This window comes from Gossypium hirsutum, chromosome D01 (assembly GCF_007990345.1).
Source record: "Gossypium hirsutum isolate 1008001.06 chromosome D01, Gossypium_hirsutum_v2.1, whole genome shotgun sequence".
NCBI lineage: Eukaryota > Viridiplantae > Streptophyta > Magnoliopsida > Malvales > Malvaceae > Gossypium > Gossypium hirsutum.
Window position 1 is genome coordinate 13,744,641 of NC_053437.1, and position 18,326 is coordinate 13,762,966.

At 33.2% G+C, this 18,326-nt stretch overlaps 2 protein-coding genes across 7 annotated transcripts; one reads left to right on the forward strand and one right to left on the reverse strand.

Annotated features, from left to right (window-relative positions):
- Positions 1-6,098: 6,098 nt before the first annotated feature.
- LOC107921739 (valerianol synthase TPS1B) lies at positions 6,099-6,821 on the forward strand. The gene is made up of 2 exons (XM_016851558.2): positions 6,099-6,327; positions 6,424-6,821. The coding sequence occupies exons 1-2, from the start codon at positions 6,217-6,219 to the stop codon at positions 6,712-6,714; spliced, it is 402 nt and encodes a 133-aa protein (XP_016707047.2). The 5' UTR covers positions 6,099-6,216; the 3' UTR covers positions 6,715-6,821.
- A 1,318-nt stretch (positions 6,822-8,139) lies between these two features.
- On the reverse strand, positions 8,140-11,971 carry LOC107922491 (uncharacterized). 6 transcript variants are annotated; one of them, XM_016852557.2, is made up of 5 exons: positions 11,924-11,971; positions 11,435-11,558; positions 10,359-10,394; positions 9,057-9,109; positions 8,140-8,694 (listed from the first exon to the last, which is right to left on the reverse strand). In XM_016852557.2, exons 2-5 carry the CDS (start codon positions 11,527-11,529, stop codon positions 8,567-8,569), a joined length of 312 nt encoding a protein of 103 aa, XP_016708046.1. In that variant the 5' UTR covers positions 11,530-11,558; positions 11,924-11,971; the 3' UTR covers positions 8,140-8,566. The 6 variants fall into 6 exon arrangements, 2 of the variants coding, with proteins under 2 accessions (XP_016708046.1, XP_040943019.1); XM_041087085.1 differs by lacking the exon at positions 11,924-11,971 and adding an exon at positions 11,786-11,904 and having other exon boundaries at positions 11,435-11,688; XR_005909328.1 differs by lacking the exons at positions 11,435-11,558; positions 11,924-11,971 and adding exons at positions 11,614-11,688; positions 11,786-11,917 and having other exon boundaries at positions 8,140-9,101.
- Between the last annotated feature and the right edge of the window lie 6,355 nt (positions 11,972-18,326).

Sequence of the window (18,326 nt, forward strand, 5' to 3'; positions counted from 1 at the left end):
CACATATAATTATCTTATTAAGTTAACTAAACAATATATTATATCCCAAAATTCCACATCATTTTATTAACTTTTCCAACAATACTTTTATCAAATCTGTAAAAAAATAATTAAAAAAATAAAATTTGATAATAAAAAACTTAAAAATATAATTAAGGACATTAAGCCAAACAGAAAATATAAGTTAAATACTTTAAACCCACTTGCGACAAGAATAAAACGTATAGAGTTTAGAATATACAATAAAACGTTTTAAAGCATACATTATTAATAAATGAGACGATAGCACGTTTTCATTTCATTACGAAATAATGTTCATTATTTAGAGATTTGGGAAGTTATGCCCTAACTTACGGGGTTCAACTTCCTCTTTGAACCTAGATAACCAAACACCCTCCTTAAAACTAAAAACGCATGGGATTTAATTAGTAATCAAATAATGAGCAAGCTTATTCTTGAGGATTCAAGGCATCGTGTCCTAACTTATGGGACATGACCTTTTTGTTTACCTCGAGATAAGAAGGTCATTATCATTTAATTTAATTTAGTTAAATCATATCTTAATAACATTATGTAAAAAGGGATCGCATTTTAAATTCTCTTTAAATTTTCAATTTTTGACATTAAGACATCAAGTAATCAATTAGATACTAATTTTAGTAAATCAAACCTCTCATTAAACCGATCAAATTTTGAGGGATGTGACAGGACATGTTATTAGCTTTGGAGGAACGAGTGGTCAATCTCGAGTAGCCCATGGGGGACGTGAAGGATTCTATCAAATGATCGAGGGACATACTGTGGAGTTGGACTCGAAGAAAGAGAAACTCAAAGAAGTGGTGTTGGAGTCTCTTGGTTCCAATGTGGAAGAGATGCGAAGGATGCTCAATTCCACTGTGGGTAAGCTAACGAAGAGAGATGGGGCTGTTGTATCCATGGTGATGCATTTGAAGGAGGAAACAATGGTTACAATAAGGGCTTTAAGCACAAGGGTTGAGGAGTTCGTGGGGTAGCTTGCTTTGTGCCAAGCTGTCGTGGGTAAAAGAGTGTTGGGTAAGACACTCAATTGGGAGATGGATGTCCCTAAATTGGAGAAGCTCAATGGGGTTAAGGCTTGCAAATAAAGTGGAAAACTTCTTTTAGGAGATGGAACAATACTTCTGTGTCGTGGGCATCAAAGATGATGATGCTAAGATAAATTCTGCTACTTGATATTTTACTAACTTTGCTCTTTTATGGTGGAGACGTAGGTCCACTGGTGAAAAGCTTGGTCAGGTTGTAATTGAAACTTGAAAGGAGTTTCAAAATGACTTCAAAGTGTAGTTTTACCCTCAATATGTCGAGAAGGAGGCTCATTCTAAGTTGCATTGGTTCTCACAACGAGGCACAATTTGGGAGTATGTGAAAGAGTTCAACGAGTTAATGCTTCAAATCACCAATTTGAGTGAGGAAGAGGCATCATTCTATTTTATGGATGGTTGAGGATGTGGGTTAACGGGAATTGGAATGTCGAGAACTCTAAGAACTGTCAAAAGCCATGATTATAGTGAGTTTTTGGTGAGCTTGTTTTGAGGAAAGATAAGTTCGAGTATTCTATGTCCAATGGGAAGAGAAATGGTGGGGGAGATCATAAGGAAGATGAAGAGGAACATAGTGATAATGTAAATGGCAACAATGGTAATGGGAAACCACGAAATGAGAAACGAAGATCCAACAACCCAAAAGAGTATGGGAGTGAAATAAAATACTCCATTTGTCAATAACCGCATATGGTAAGGTATTGTTTGAATATATCTAATTTTTCAGTTGTCAGAAGTGATGATGAGCCGAAATAAACGCCCATGAAGCTAGGTTCAATCGTGAGTAGAGTCGAAGCCAATAGGGCTAAGGAGAGTGTGAAGAAGCCAGTGAAATACTTTGTTTGTAGTGGTCCGCATATGATGCAGAACTGTCCAGAGCTAGTTAAGTTGCTTACGACTAGTAAAGGGGAGTATACGAAGCCTAATGAGAGGAAGGCATCGAAGTTTAATTCAATGATACTCACTCTTGCGAAAAGGAATAATAGGGAGGCAGGGTTGATATTTTTGGACATCAACATCGTAGGCTAGAAAAGAAGTGCTCTTGTTGATACAGGAGTCAGACTTATTCATATCAGAAAAAAGTTGCAAGGAAACTTGGTCTATCGTTTAAGAAATTGAATAAGAAGATCATGGTGGTAAATTTCGAGGATACCCCAATTATGGGAGTAGCTCAATGAGTGGAGCTACAACTCGACCAATGAAAGGGCAAGGAAGATTCTGAGGTAATCCAGTTAGACGATGATTTTGTGCTTGGGTTAAATTTCCTTGATAGGATTAATGTGGTTCTTTTTCCTTTTGTCTATCAAATTATTTCATTAATGGTATGTTATCACGAATTGTTATGCTCGTGAATCGAGATATAAAGGTTGAAACCAAGGTATTGTCGGTAATCCAGCTAGTAGATGATGTTTTATATAGGAGGAATATTGACCAGCTGGATTGCCCCTTCAGAAATGCTAGTGGAACATGAAAGCGATATGAAGCCTGTTGAGCTATCAATGGAGCTACCACCTGTGAGAAAGATGGGTTGTGCATCAAACTTTGGGCATAAAATGGTGATGCAAACTAAAAATCGAGGTGAGTAAATATTGCGAGTAAGGTACATTTCAAACATTTAAGTAGTGTTTTGCATTCTAACTTGTTGGCTTGGCGAGGACATAGGGGTCTTTTTAGAGTTCTGAAGCTAGGAAGTTGAGGGGCGTATAGACCGGAGCTATTAGAAAAACTCAAGTTCAACTCACTGTTCAATGTGGGCATGTAGAAGCCTAGTTGCGTGGATCAATCAGATCCTGATCGAGGCAAGTCACAATGTGGCAAGTGAAAACGGTGGCTTCTTGTAAACAAGATGTACAAATGTGTGAAATGGCTAAAGCTAAAAGGCGAAGAAAGCTGAGGCGAAGGTTCCATGGGGTGGGACTAATCAATACTAAGACTAGTCGAGAAAAAGCTAAGGCAACGAGTAATTTCTGAGGTGAATAAATATCAATGCCATTTCGAGGGCGCAACGAGGGCATTGCGAGAATGGGTGGGGGAGTAAGTCAAAAACGTTACATTCAATCATCGAAGTGATCCTATAAATCTATTCTTTTTACTTGAGTCTATTTGATTGAAAATCACTTTTTAGTTTTTAGGAAAAACATTCTTTAATTTAAACTAAATTTACCCAGTAATTTAATTATAACAATATTAATATGAGATTTTGAAAAAAAAACAGTTTAGGTTTTGAGGAAAAGATTTATTCAAAACTTTAAGTGTTTTATAGAGCAACAGAAATATTCAAAAGATAGTTTTCTAAATCGAATGACGTGCAAATATTAGAGTAATATTTAAATGTCATGCATAAAATAAATAAGGTAACAAATTCCAAACCTAAGATTTATAAAAACGAGAAACTACTAAATAATTACAAACTCAAAATAAATGATTAAAGAACATTTTAAATAAAACCTAATAGTAGAACTTAAATAAAAAATGGTTTTCTAATTTGAGGGTCCTCTGATGCCGATTCAAATCCTATTTGTTGCATTACCTCAGAGGTAAGGAAAAGGGGGAATGAGCTTACAATGGCTCAGTGTGAGACTAATCTTAAATCATTATATATAATCAATTGAATAGTAAAGTATTTAATTCATAACATAATAATAATTTAGGCATAATAAGAGGAGCATATAATAAATCAATACATAAACAAAATATAATTGATGCACATTTATGTTTTTTGTTTTAATTTCCCACCCATCCATCCAAACCGCCCTCGAGCATTGCTCGACACACCATCTCGCATAACACGTAACAACAACTGACCATCCCGAATTTGATTTTCAACGATGATGGCCATTCATTGGTCATCTGTGATGATGACTATTACTACCACCCCGGTTTGGTCTAGTTTTGATGGTGTTTTAAAATGACCATCCCGTTCTGTTCGGTTTCGATGGCTTTACACATAAACTACCATCCTGATTGACCTAGTTTGGTGGCTTTTTAGCCTACCATCCTAGCTTATCCATTTTGGATAACATTGCTGCCTACTTCATGCAGTACTAACTTTCGGTGTGGACTTAAATTGTCACTATCTCCAACGGAACTCCTCCGTCATCCATTCCCAATTTCATGTAATATGCACACATACTCATCATATCATACTGGTTATCAAAATTTGATACTATGCTTGTTTAGCACATTTATTGTCACAATTTATCATCAGATGCCATTTAATCAATCTCACATATATACACGTATATTTGGTGTGTGTACAAAGAATAACAATGATGCATATACAAGAGTTCGCATAAAGCATACGTAGAGTTTGCACATAGTATGTGTAGGGTTCGCTTAATTAAATATGTATAACTCACCTATCAAGCAGTTACAGTTCCCATATAATTTCTATGGGTTCACATATAACTTCTACGTGTTCACATTATAATTCCTACAGTACTCTCATGATATTTCCTCTAGGTTCGCATATTATATAGTTCACATAACAACTCTTTTAGTTTCCTAACACTACAATTAATCATACATAATCTTTTAAGTTTAGGTCTCACACCTGATTTGAAGACTTAAAAACCTTATCTTTGGAGAGATTGATGATCTAGTCGAGAAAAGAGAGACGATTTTTAAATTCCTTGATTGAAAACCGATTTAACAATGGAAGAGAAAAAGAATCCAAGAATTTGAAAGAACTTTGCAATATGAGTTTTGAAGGAAAAATAGAGAATAAATATAAGGAATAAGGATAAATTCTATTAGGATTTGAAAATGAGTAATTTTAATTCTAGTTAGGATAAGAAGATAAAAAAGATATGGATATATATTTCTATTTGAATTTATTTAAAAAAAGATATAATTTCAAATTAGGATAAAAAAAGTAAAAAAATATGGAATTTTAATTCTATTTAAATTTTAAACAATGATAAAATATGAATTCTAATTAAGATTGGAGCGAACTTCTAAGGTTTAGAAACGTTTCGGCATTACTGTATCTTTTTTAAAGTTTGGGGTGTGACTACAATTTTCCAAAGTTAGCCAAATTAAAAAGAGAGCAAAAGGGGGAGACATGAATTGAACACAAATTTGATGGAAAGGTTGCACCTTAACCAATGGGCAATTACCCAATTCTTGTTTGATTTTTACGCTTAATTATTCTTATTTCTTCTTGTAATAAAAAGGAAGGGTAAGATTTAAATTTGGGACCACAAGAGAAGGGGAGAGTGCTTTACCACTTAAATTGTATCTTATTTCATGTTATTTTAGTCAATTAATTGTACATATCTATTTAGGGCTCAACCTATACCTATCCTCTATTAGTTTATATAATTACTCAATTTCTTTTCTAGTTTATCTAACTATTATAGTATTTTTTTTAATACTCCCTTACATTAGTTCATATATAATTATTAATACACATAGTCAAGACTTACTATTAATATTTTATTTTACCTCTTTTCCAATTAAGTCCTAACTCAATTAAAACTCACTATTTCCAATTAAGTCCACACTTAAGGCAAGCACCGATCTTTCTCTAACATTCTCCTTTGTGATATTTCTCACAATGTTGACATTTTGAAGCATGTTCTTCAGTGGGCTCAAGTTGCTGCTTAGTCCTTTTTACAGGTCTGTTGTTCGAGTTGTTTGAACCTGAATCCCTTTTATTGGGAATTTTCCGCCTCTTTTCCTGCTCTTTTTTTTTCCTCTAAGATTTTGACTTTTTCAACCAAATTTATGAAATTCCTTTCTTAATAGAGGACCACTTGAACTTTGAGTCATATTTTAACCCTTCTTCAAATCTTGCACTTTTGTCCTCTTCCTTTGCCACCAAATCGAGAGTATAGCAACTTAATCTCAGAAATTTCGCTTCATATTCTGACACTCACATGTCTCCTTGTTTTAACTCGATAAATTCGCGTCTTCGGGCTTCGACATAATGGGGACTCACGTACTTTTTTCGATAAGCTTGTTGGAAATAATTCCAAGTTAGTCTTTCTGCGAGTGTTCCCCTCTCAACTGCTTGCCACCATCTATAGGCCTTGTCTTTTAGCAAAGACACCGCTCTTTTTAATTTCTGTTCAGAAGGGCATTCGAGGTAATCTATAATCCTTTTTGTCGTTTCCATCCAACATCATTTATAGGAATGGGGAAAATGGCAGCGATAGAAGCATTTATATGGCTGCGAAAGGAACCCAAAAGTATGAAGGCTTTAGATGTTATAGGTCGTCTCATGAATGATATAGTGTCGCATAAGGTATGCAGTTAATAAAAGCATCTCTTCGAATTTGTACTATAATAACCTTATAAAAATTTTAACTATTAATTCAATGGTTGCTCATTCTAATTGAAGTTCGAGCAGTTGAGACATCATTGTCCATCTAGTGTGGAATGCTACATGAACCAACATGGCCTTTCAAAGAAGCTTACTCTTAAAGACTTTGAGAAAATCCTGGAGGATGCATGGAAGGATTTAAATGAAGAATGCATGAGACAAACAGACGGCCCGAGAGATCTGCTCTTACGAATTTTGAACTTTTCTCGAGTAACATATTTATTTTATAAGCATGGACATGGATACACAAAACCAGAATATGTGAAAGATGATGTCCGTGCACTGTTCCTTGACCCAATACCCGTCTAAAGGCGACCGTTTTCCAACTTTCTTGATGCTCCACCGTACTTTCTTCAGTGTGTTTAAACAACTGCTTTTGTCCAGGGTTTGTATCAGATTCGGCGACAAATAAAAGTTCTGTTTGTATGCAATATGAAAGTGCATTTAAATCAATCATATTTTATTTAAGGTTGGATATATATGTAAAATGTACCAAAAAGTGTGGTGTACTACTATAAACTAGTGAATAATCCATTTATGATCATGTATGTTCTTGAATTGAGTAAGATATCAAGAATGATCTTAGGTATTATCCGTAACAAATGGTATTATTTTTTATTGCTCAATTGATCTTATTGTGGATCCAGTTATCGAGCGCTTAAATATACGAATGAAAATCCTGTTCTCCTAAAACAGTTTTGATGCATATGTTGCAAAACCCGAATGCATATGTAAGCTTCTCAAACTGTTCCTTGATATAGGTGAGAAAAACCTAAAGTGAGGTGAATGTTAGGAGGATAGATAGTTAAAAGGAAGGAATTGAAATGTCACCCCAAATTGATGTAACCATGCAAGATCAAGAAAAAGTAAGTGAATCGATGCTGAGATGGATGATGGAATCTGGAGACAAAAGAAAAGTCCAAGACATGAGGTAGGAGTAAGCCCCCTTGTCCCCATTTGGTTTTTGATTAGATATAAACTATAAAGTGGAAAATGGAGAATTGTTAGGGAAGTGTACGAAATGGTAGCAAAAGGAGAAGCAACATAAGCAAAAATTTATGTTTCAAGTGTATACTGCTTAACCTGTTTTCCAATACACCAAAACAGGTTTTTAGCGGCGTTTTTTATAGTGCCGCTAAAAGAATTTGCGGCGTTATTGAAAGCGCCGCAAAAAACACCGCTATTGTCAACGCCGATATAGATCAGGACCTTTAGCGGCGCTTTTTACAAAAACGCCGCTATAGATCAGGACCTTTAGCAGCGCTGTTTACAAAAACACCGCTATAGATCAGGACCTTTAGCGGCGCTTTTTACAAAAATGCCGCTATAGATCAGGACCTTTAGCGACGCATTTTTCACAAACGCCGCTATAACTCAAGACCTTTAGCGGCGCTTTTTTCACAAACGCCACTATAACTCAAGACATTTAGCGACGCTTTGATTACAAACGCCGCTAAAAGTACCATTCTTTTAAAAAACATTTAAAAATATTAAATATTAAAATCAAACCTTATTAATATCAAAAATTAATTAGTATTAAATATATACTTTTAGACAAAAAGATAGTATTTAATCATATAATAAATTATTTTTTTAGTCAAAATATTGAAAAATCATGTTAAATTACAAGTTCAAAATTTCAAGTTCAAATAGTGCAACTAATTGATTGCAAAAAAAAAAAAGCACAAGTTCAAAATGTACAGTAATAAACTTGAAAATTTATAGACTAAAATGGAAATTCAAAAACCCTCTGAAATTAGACTGAAATGGGTTTACTACATCCACTGTTTACTACATGAGTTTATTGCTTCTATAAACTCAAATTAGACATTGTTGAGGAAATATAACACATTCTGATAATACCATTGATAGCTACAACTGCTTTCTCCAGCTCCAGCCTTGGCATATTTTTCATTCATTGATCGTGCAGAACCTATGACTAACTTCATGCTGGGCACTGTTCATCTCAAATCATAAATTACAAAGCCTGCCTTCAACATGAAATAAGAAAAATATAGCATGATGAATTTCCTTTACTCAATTTCGTGCTGATCCATGAATGAAGCTACAAAAGGATGTTCAGATCCCTATCCTGAAATGAGGATTAAAGAGAGTGATAAGACAATTAACTCTTTCTAGGTAAGTTAAATATCATACAAAATCAATGCCTCTTTCTAGGACCCTCAGCTGCAGCTTTCACATCCTTTGAACTGGAACCACCCTTATTGTTATTAAGCATGAGCGACCTAATGAGTATGTTTTGTTGGTCTGTCTTTATGTGCTGGCTCTCTGGATATACATGGAAGAGTAAAATTGTCTAGCTTGTGAATAAGAACAAATCTCGAAGCAGTTTTCTTGCACTCTTCTTATTATCTTGGGGAATCCACAAGATAACAAGCAGATAATTGCATGCATGTACAAATTATAAAATAAGAGGCTATAAACAAAGCTATTGGATGTTTACTTTCTTGCATTTATGTATAAACCAAAAATCAATAACATATAACATTAAAATCAAATTATAATAGCAATTTAATCACTATTAAACACTGATACATTAAAAAGTGCATTATCAATTCAAGACATAAGTAAAGAATATGTTTCCCTCAAGACATATTGAAAGTCCAAGATAAGTTGAAGTTTACAGTTACCTGGAGGAGAAGTATTGTGCTCACAAATATAAACTCGCATCCCCCCTGCAAAACTTTGCAAATAAACAAAACAATTTTGATCCAACGGAGAATATAGGTAATTGCAGTAATTCATGATTATTTTTGCAATATATGCAAAATATTGCAGCACTGTAGATGATTGCAATAGTTCAAGCTACACAGTCACCCAACAAGTTTCCCTCTAGATGCCTAACCAAGCTGATTCGCTCTTTAACCAAATAAGAAACTCTTCTTAGCTTGTTTCGATAGGCATATTATATTATATGAATGGAATTGGAAAATAGGTTATATTTTTCTATATGTTTCAGGAAGATTCTTTGAGAGAAATAGCATGAAATACTTAAAGAGTTCCAATGATAGATGGAAACAAAAGCAGGGCAATAAAAGAAGCTAAGTGGGTAGGGGGCTCCACTGTCTTACTATCTTCCAGGATCCTGATGTGCGACGCTTTTGTGTGGCAAGATAGAGTTAAGGTAATTGTTAAAGAAAATAAATACAGAGAGATAATACAAAAAGCTATTCTTTGAGAAGTATCTAAACTCCATTGACACACAGAACACATGGGGAAATTGATGTAGGCTGAAGAGAGGAGCACAGGACATTCTAAAGAAAGACCATAACATGTCCAAAATCCAAACATAAAGGATAAGACCTCCAGTGCCAGACCAGCAATTTCTTAATCCTTCATTACTTAACAGATGAAAGGAACAATCATAAAGCGTGCTTACAAGAGAATGCTAAACAGGCAAACATGACACTGTATTTAATTAGTACATTCAAGTGTTTGGTACCCAAAACTCCCGGGAAACTATCCCAAACCGAAACTAAGAATTTTACTAAAGACAACTGATAATAGCAACTCCAAGATATTTATGGATCAATATAGAGCATAGCCAATAAAAACCTTACTTCTGCAAATAAATTTCCTTTACTCAATTTCGTACCAATTAAATCTGAAATGAAAACTCCAAAACCCGATGCTTAGCTCAAATAATTCATGTAATTATCCTTTCAAGGTGGCACCGAGAAAGTCCGGAATTTGAATCCAGAAGTCTACAATTCTTCCTATATCCAGACTTAGTTTTTTTTTTTAATAAAAATGAATAATAATAAACCTTCAACTCCATTTTTGGCACATTAACTTAGCTAAAATTTCTCATACATATAAGTAAACATTCAAGTTCCTTAAGAAAATTCACTAATTCCACAAAAAAGGAACAGCTTAAAACCGACAGAACAAAAATACAATAAAGGCAATAAAAAAGGTTAAATTCTTATTACCTCTTGTAACCCAAGATAGTTCCTCTTACGTAGAGTCTGCAATAAGGAAGTTAAAAAAAACATGGAGATACGACTTATTATCAACAACTGTAAATAATAGAAAATGTGAGCAGTTAACAATGAAATGCTGGGAAGCTCAAAAAATCATGAAGACAAATTTTGACATCAACAAGGAGAACAAGTTAACGAACCAAATTAAAATCTTAACTCTTGTAGATATTAGATTCAAATACATGAATTTTCCAATTTTCTTCTAATAAGATATTATTAGATAATACAATATGTAAAGCTTTTCCATTGCATAATTCAATTCGAATTCGCATTCTACTTAGACTAATACCATGGCTCTAAACTCAATAATGGGAATTAAGCGATTCTTTTTCTTCAATAAACACAATAAGAGCTATATCTAACTTACAATAGATTCATCCATTGCTGCAACTCTACTTTCTAGCTTTGAAACATATCTAACTTTAGTCATAAATATAAAGATCTACCAATATTAAACCATGAAGCCTTATTATTAAGTCGCCAAAAATCAAAAGGAAAAAAAAAACACAATAAATCAACAATAAATCAAGATGCATTTCCAGTCGTAATAATTACAGAAAACAGAAACAATTGGGTTGAATATTGAGGACAAACTTGGAATCATCTGTTAATCTACCATCGTAAGTAAACCGAGACAAAAGAACCTATCATGTGACGAACTAACAAAGAGTAACAAGAGTACCAAGCAAGAAGAACAAATTATAATCCTAGCTTCGAACAAGAGTACCAAAGTTTCAGGAAAACATAAATCAAACAAATACTTGTTAAAAAAAGCTAAATGCAACCACAATTCACTTCAAAGAGTTCAAACAAATTTCATGCCCTCCAAGCCAATGGAAGAAATAACCCTCGTTGCTTAATAAAACCTCCATGTTGTTTATAACAATTTTACTTCAAAATAGAAGTGTTCAATAGGTATAATAGACAAGAAGACATAGTCCAGACTAAGGAGAAAATATATCAGCACTAAAGATGAAATAAAAGACCTCCCTAAAATGGGGAGGGAAGGAACAAAAGGGGCAAACCTGGAAGTGGGGAGGGAAGGAAAGTTGTGAAAAGGGTTAAAAGCGAGGAGATTTATCACATCAAGTTGAAAAGGGTTCTGGTTCTCCGTCTCCATCTTCAGCTGGCGTTGGTATGTAGTGCTTGCTGTTAAGCAAGGCTATTAGTTCGGCTTCTTAAAACCTAATACAGAAACACTCACAAAAATTCCAAGAATGAAAATCCAAGTTCATGGTTCCATTAGATCTGACTACCACAAAGCTCGGCACTTTCCTCACTGAACCAAAACAGTATTCAAAAACAATTTTTTTTAAAAAAAAATCTGAAATGAAATGAAAAATGAAAAAAGAACAATGAACTGGAGAAGGATCTACGAGGAGAAAAAATAAAATTTTTGGAATCGAAAGATGACAGCCCTTGGTTTTGCACTTGCAGCGGCGAATGTAAAAAGGAAATTGAAATTTATTCAAAACAAAATGGAAATAAATTAAACAAGGAAGAGAAATTTATACGAGAGAAGGAGCAAGACAACTAGGCGGAGAAATTTTAAAAGTGAAATTAGGGGTTTCAGGGGGGAATTTTTGGGCGCTGAAATCATTTTTTGCGGCGTTTTTAATAAAAACGTCGGTACTAAAAAATTTAAATTCTTCAATTGAATTGGTGTCGTTTTGAGAAATTTTAATACCTAGTAACGGCATTTTTTGCTGAAAACGCCGTTAAAGCTCTCATATTTTTTATATTCAATTATTGTAACTTTCATATACATTTTACATAAAGAATAATTAAAATTTTAAGTAATATTTAAAAGAATTAGATAATATTATAAATTTTAGTTTTTTTTATTTCATTTTTACTTTTGTATTTTTTTTCTTATAATTTGGTCCTATCCAAATTAAATAATTATCTATATATCCATATCAAATATATCAAATGGTTTAGATTAAGTATTTTTAAATATAAAAGCATTAATTAATTGTATAAAATTGTATCATTTAACAAATCTCAAATAAGCCTTAAACCCCAAATTAACCATTCAATATACATAAAGTCTATCTATTATATATCTCTTAAATAATATAAACTATACTCATAATTTCAATATATTAAATTTATTATTATCACTTTTACAATTATATAAGAATATATTTAATATATAAATTAAAAAATAATCAATCTAAACCCTAAACCTTAACCCGACCCTTAAAACCCTAAATCTCTAACTCTTAACCCCTAACCCCTAACTCTTAACCCCTAAACATTAAATCCCAACACTTAAATCATAATCCATAATCCATAATCCCTAAATCCATATATAATCCCCAAACCTTAAAATAGTAAATCCTAAACTGCCCTTAAATCTTAACTATAATCATAATGTTAATATAATAAAATTAATATTATCTCTTTTACAATTATTTAATATATAAATTAAAAAATACTAATTAATCTAAACCTTAAACCCCTAATCCATGTTTCTTAAACCCTAAATTACAAACCCCTAAACCTTAAACCCCAACCATCAAACCCCTAAAACCTAAATCCCTAACTATTAACCCCTAACATCTAACACCTAAACCCCTAAATCTTAAATCTCAGCCCTTAAACCATAATCCCTAAATCCATACTGATCCCTAAATTAACCTTAAAATAGTAACTCCTAAACCGGCCTTAAATCTTAAATTAATCATATACCCTAAACAAAAAACCCTAAACTATAATGATAATTAATTTAATATTTTAAAATTAATACTATCTCTTTTACGATTATATAAGAAATTTTTTAATATATACATTAAAACAGAATCAGTAATTATGCACCCAAAAAACTTTAAAAATATTTTAAATAATAGTATTTCTATTTTTCCATGTATTTTATTTCAAATTATTTCTACGTGTCACTATTTTTTTTAAGATTTTAAATATTCAATTAGAAACAAACCAATTAAGATAAAATACATTTTGCGGCGCTTTCCCAAAAACGCCGCTAAAGACAAAGTAATAGCGGCACTTCTACAAAAACGCCGCTAAAGACCAGAGCATTAGCGGCGTTTTCACAAAAGCGCCGCTAAAGAATAGAGCATTAGCGGCGCTGTCCAAAAAATGCCGCTAAAGACCAGAGCATTAGCGGCGCTTTTCCAAAAACGCCGCTAAAGACCAGAGCTTTAGTGGCACTTTTTGAAAAACGCCACTAAAGCCCCAAAAACTCAGGAAACGATGTCGTTGGGCTTAGTTTTTTGCGGCGCTTTTTGGAAAACACCGCTAATACGCGATCTTTAGTGGTGGTATTTTAAAAGCGCCGCTAATGCTTGATTTTTAGCGGCTTTTTTTATACAAACGCCACTAAAAACGCTGCTAAAAGCCTGTTTTGGTGTAGTGTTTATTTAAGAAATATAATTATCACTGATCTTTGGAGATACAATTTTACTTGTTACCATCTATTAATTTATATTTTTAAGTTGACTTTTATTTTTATAGGTTTCGATAATAACAATGATTGTTACGATCTATTAATTCATATTTTTAAGTAGGTCATTATTTTTGTAAGTCTCGAAAACCTAACAATGATTGATGAAAAGAAGATGGAAGATGAATGATGTTGGTGGCAATGTAGTCGGGTAGATAGCCTAACCTCATTTTTGTGAACTTGCACCAACAAATAATTATAGTGATTTTTAATTAACTCTCTTAATTGACTTAAATTCGGTAAGTTAAAATTACAAAGAACTTCCTCCACAATCCTTAAATATTTGAAGCAAAAATCTTATAAAAAAAGAAACTAGCCTTAAAAGAAAACTCCCCTAGAGTAATTTTATTGATAAAAAAATTGAAAGATACATAATTCTATTACAAAGCATAATATCATTCATATATATATCACTACACCAAAACAGGCTTTTAGCGGCATCTTTTGTGGCGTTTGGACGACAAACGCTGCTAAAAATCGAGCATTAGCGGCGCACAGCATAAAACGCCGCTAAAGATCTAGCATTAGCGGCGCTATCTGTAAAACGCCGCAAAAAGTCAGACCTTCAGTGGCATTTTCTGAACAAACGCTGTAAAAGAACATCATTAGTGGCGTTTTTAAACAAAAACGTCGTAAAAATGCTGACAAAACGCATCGTTTAATCTTCAGGAATAGCGGCAGTAGCGGCGCACTATAAAAACGCCATTATATAGCACAATTAGCGGCGTTTATTTGCAAGCGCCGCAAAATATCTTAACCAAAACGCAGCGTTAGGTCTTGAGGTATATTAGAATTAGTGGCGCTTATGCAAAAACGCCGCTAAAGCACAGTATTAGCGGCGCATTGTAAAAAACGCCGCAAAATATCTTGACCAAATCGCAGTGTTTGGTCTTGAGGTATATTAAATTAGTGGCGCTTATGCAAAAATGCCACTAAAGCACAGTATTAGTGGCGCATTATAAAAGGCGCCGCAAAATATCTTAACCAAAATACAGCGTTTGGTCTTGAGGTATATTAAAATTAGTGGCGCTTATGGAAAAACGCCGCTAAAGCACAGTATTAGCAGCGCATTATACAAAACACCGTAAAATATCTTAACCAAAACGCAGCGTTTGGTCTTGAGGTATATTAGAATTAGTGGCGCTTATGCAAAAATGCCGCTAAAGCACAGTATTTGCGGCGCCCCGCAAAATATCTTAACCAAAACGCAGCGTTTGGACTTGAGGTATAGTAGAATTAGTGGTACTTATGCAAAAAACAGCGCTTATGGAAAAACACCGCTAAAGCACAGTATTAACGGCGCATTATAAAAAGCTCCGTAAAATATCTTAACCAAAACGCAGCGTTTGGTCTTGAGGTATATTAGAATTAGTGGCACTTATGGAAAAACGCCACTGAAGCACAGTATTAGCGGCGCATTATAAAAAACGCCGCAAAATATCTTAACCAAAATGCAGAGTTTGGTCTTGAGGTATATTAGAATTAGTGGCGTTTATGAAAAAACGCCGCTAAAGCATAGTATTAGCGGCGCATTATAAAAAACGCAGCAAAATATCTTAACCAAAACGTAGCGTTTGGTCTTGAGGTATATTAGAATTAGTGGCGCTTATGAAGAAACGCCGCAAAATCACAGTATTAGCGACGCTTTGTGAAAAGCGCCGCAAAATATCTTAACCAAAACGCAGCGTTTGGTCTTGAGTTATAGAGCCAATAGCGGCGGTTGTAGAAAACGCCGTTATTTCCCGCAATTAGCGACACTTAACTAAAAAACGCCGAAAGATTTTAAATCGAAACGCAGTGTTTCGTCTTGAGCTATAGCGCGGTTAGCGGCGCTTACCAGAAAACACCGCTATATATCAGCTTTTAGTGAAATTTTGACCAAAACGCATCGTTCTGGCTTGACCTATAAATGCATTATATAATGTAGGTTATTATATATTTAGTTTATCATATATGGTTTAGGTTTAGGGTATTAGGGTTCATTATATAATGTTTATTATTTTTGGATTAGAGTTTAGGGTTTAGGGTTTACGATGTAAGTTTAGGGTTTGAGAGTTTGGTGATTAAGGTTCAGTGATTATTATAAGTTAAAAAGTTTATCGTATATAGTTTAGGGTTTTAGGGTTAATCATTATATAATGTTTATTATTTTGTGAATATTAGAGTTTTGAGTTGAGGGTTGATGATGTAGGTTTACTGTTTGGGGTTTAGGGTTTGTGGTTTAGGCTGCTTTAGTCATGTTCAGAGGTTAATTAGTGTTTTAGGGCTTGATGCTTGTGGTTAACAGTTTGCAGTTTATAATTTAAGGTTTACAATGCATGGTTTTAGGGTTTGGGCAATTTAGGGTTTATGATTACGAGTTTTAGGGTTTAATGACTTTTTTGGTACCAAATTCAAAAAAATGACAAATACGTATTGTTTTTTATTTATTATTATGATACTAGAGTTCTAAGTGACACAAATGATTAGTTTACTAATTGACGAATGGCATATTTATATGTTATATATGATGAAACAAATTACTTAATTGTGTTATTTACATATATATATTAATCATTTATATATTCACTTAAAAATAGAGTATATATAATTTTAAAATTATAATACATTATTTGAATACTATAAATAATTAATAATTTTGAATATTGATAATATTTAAATTATACACTCTCTAAGATTTATAAAATTTATAAAATTTTAACAACTGAAAATAATAAATCTGTATAAAATTTTTAAATAATATTATTAATAATATTAATAATTCCATAATTTTAATGTATCAATTAAAAAAATGTCTAGAATAATGTATAAAATATATAAAAAATCTAAATATTAGCGGCGTTTGTTCAGAAAACACCGCAAAAATTATATAAAAAATGAAGCAATACGGCACCGTTTCGTTGACGAGATAAACTTTAGTGGCGTTTTTTGTCAAAAAACCGCAGAAGTTGTGAAACTAGTGGCGTTTTCGCGTAAGCGCCACAAATATTATAATATAAAACGAGGCCGTTTTAATAGTAATAAAAAGTTAATAATTACCAGCGTTTTGATTTAAAACGCCACAAAATCTAAAATTAGCGGCGATTTCTGATAAACGCCGCAAAAAAAACGTATTAAAAATTAAACGAAACGGCACCGCTTCGTTGATGAGTTAAATTTTACTGGCGTTTTTATCAAAACGTCGCAAACGTTGTGAATCTAGTGGTGTTTTTATTCTAGCGCCGCAAATGTTAAAATGTAATACGTTGCCGTTTTTAACATAAATAATATTAATATAAATTTAATTGGTAGCGGCGCTTTGAAGTAAAACGTCAGAAAATCTAAACAGTAGTGGCGCTTGTTCGGAAAACGCCACAAAGAGCATATTAAAAATTTAAGAAAACGACACCGCTTCGGTGTTGAGTTAAAATTTAGTGGCGTTTTTTATAAAAATGCCGCAAAATTTAAAATGATAACGATGCCGTTTTTGTCCAAAATCAGCTTCTGTCTCTAAGTCGTCGCCCCCAGCCCGAAATCTCCCATTTCTCATAATCCCTAAACAGCTAGAGGGAAATACTCCAAGAGAGCAGTTCGTCGAGAAGCTTTGCCCCCGATTCGTCGATTGGTTGTTTTAGCAGCGAGGAAAAGGTTTATTTTTTGGGTTTCTTGCAAAGTTACATAACCCACACAGAGAAGAAGGTGATTTTGCAATCAGATTCTGTTTTTTGGGTATTCATTATTTAAGGTACCATTTTGATTATATTTTGTATTTAAAGGTTGCATTTTCTTGTTTTTGTTAAATTTCTTGTTTGTAATTTGTTGATGACCCGTTGAATGAACTGAAATGTGAGTGTTCTCTGTGTTTAGGGTTTGTTCGGGGCTTTCATTTCTGTTCATTGCAATCAAGGTACTGTAATGCTTTAATTTCTGTTATATTGGGAATGCGCACATTGCTTTCTTGACGGTGTTCAATGATTTTTAGGGTTTTGGGAAGTTTAGGGTCTTCTCTATGTTTAGGGTTGGTAGGATTGTTGATTTTTAAAAACACATTACTTGGTATTCTATTTTGGCACAACAGTTAAGCATATGAGTTTGTGGAGTTGAGAGATTTATGTCGTATTGAACATTTAAGCATGGTGTTGATTGGAACAGTTTCTTCAGTCTTCTCGTATTGCACATTTTGAATGTTAAGCATATGAGTTTCTTCACTTGGGTTAAACATAAACATAAATTGAACAAAATTATAATCTTTGAAAACTATGTTAAGCTATGTTAAACATTTTGAATGTTAAGCATAGTTTTGAATGTTAAACATTTTGAATGTTAAGCATATGAGTTTCTGCACTTGAATGTTAAGCTATGTTGTTTAGATTTAAATTATAATCTTTGAAAACTGAACAAAAAAATTATGCACAGTTAAACATAAACTAAAAAAAATAGTTTAGTTAAAAACTGAACAAAAATCCAGCAAA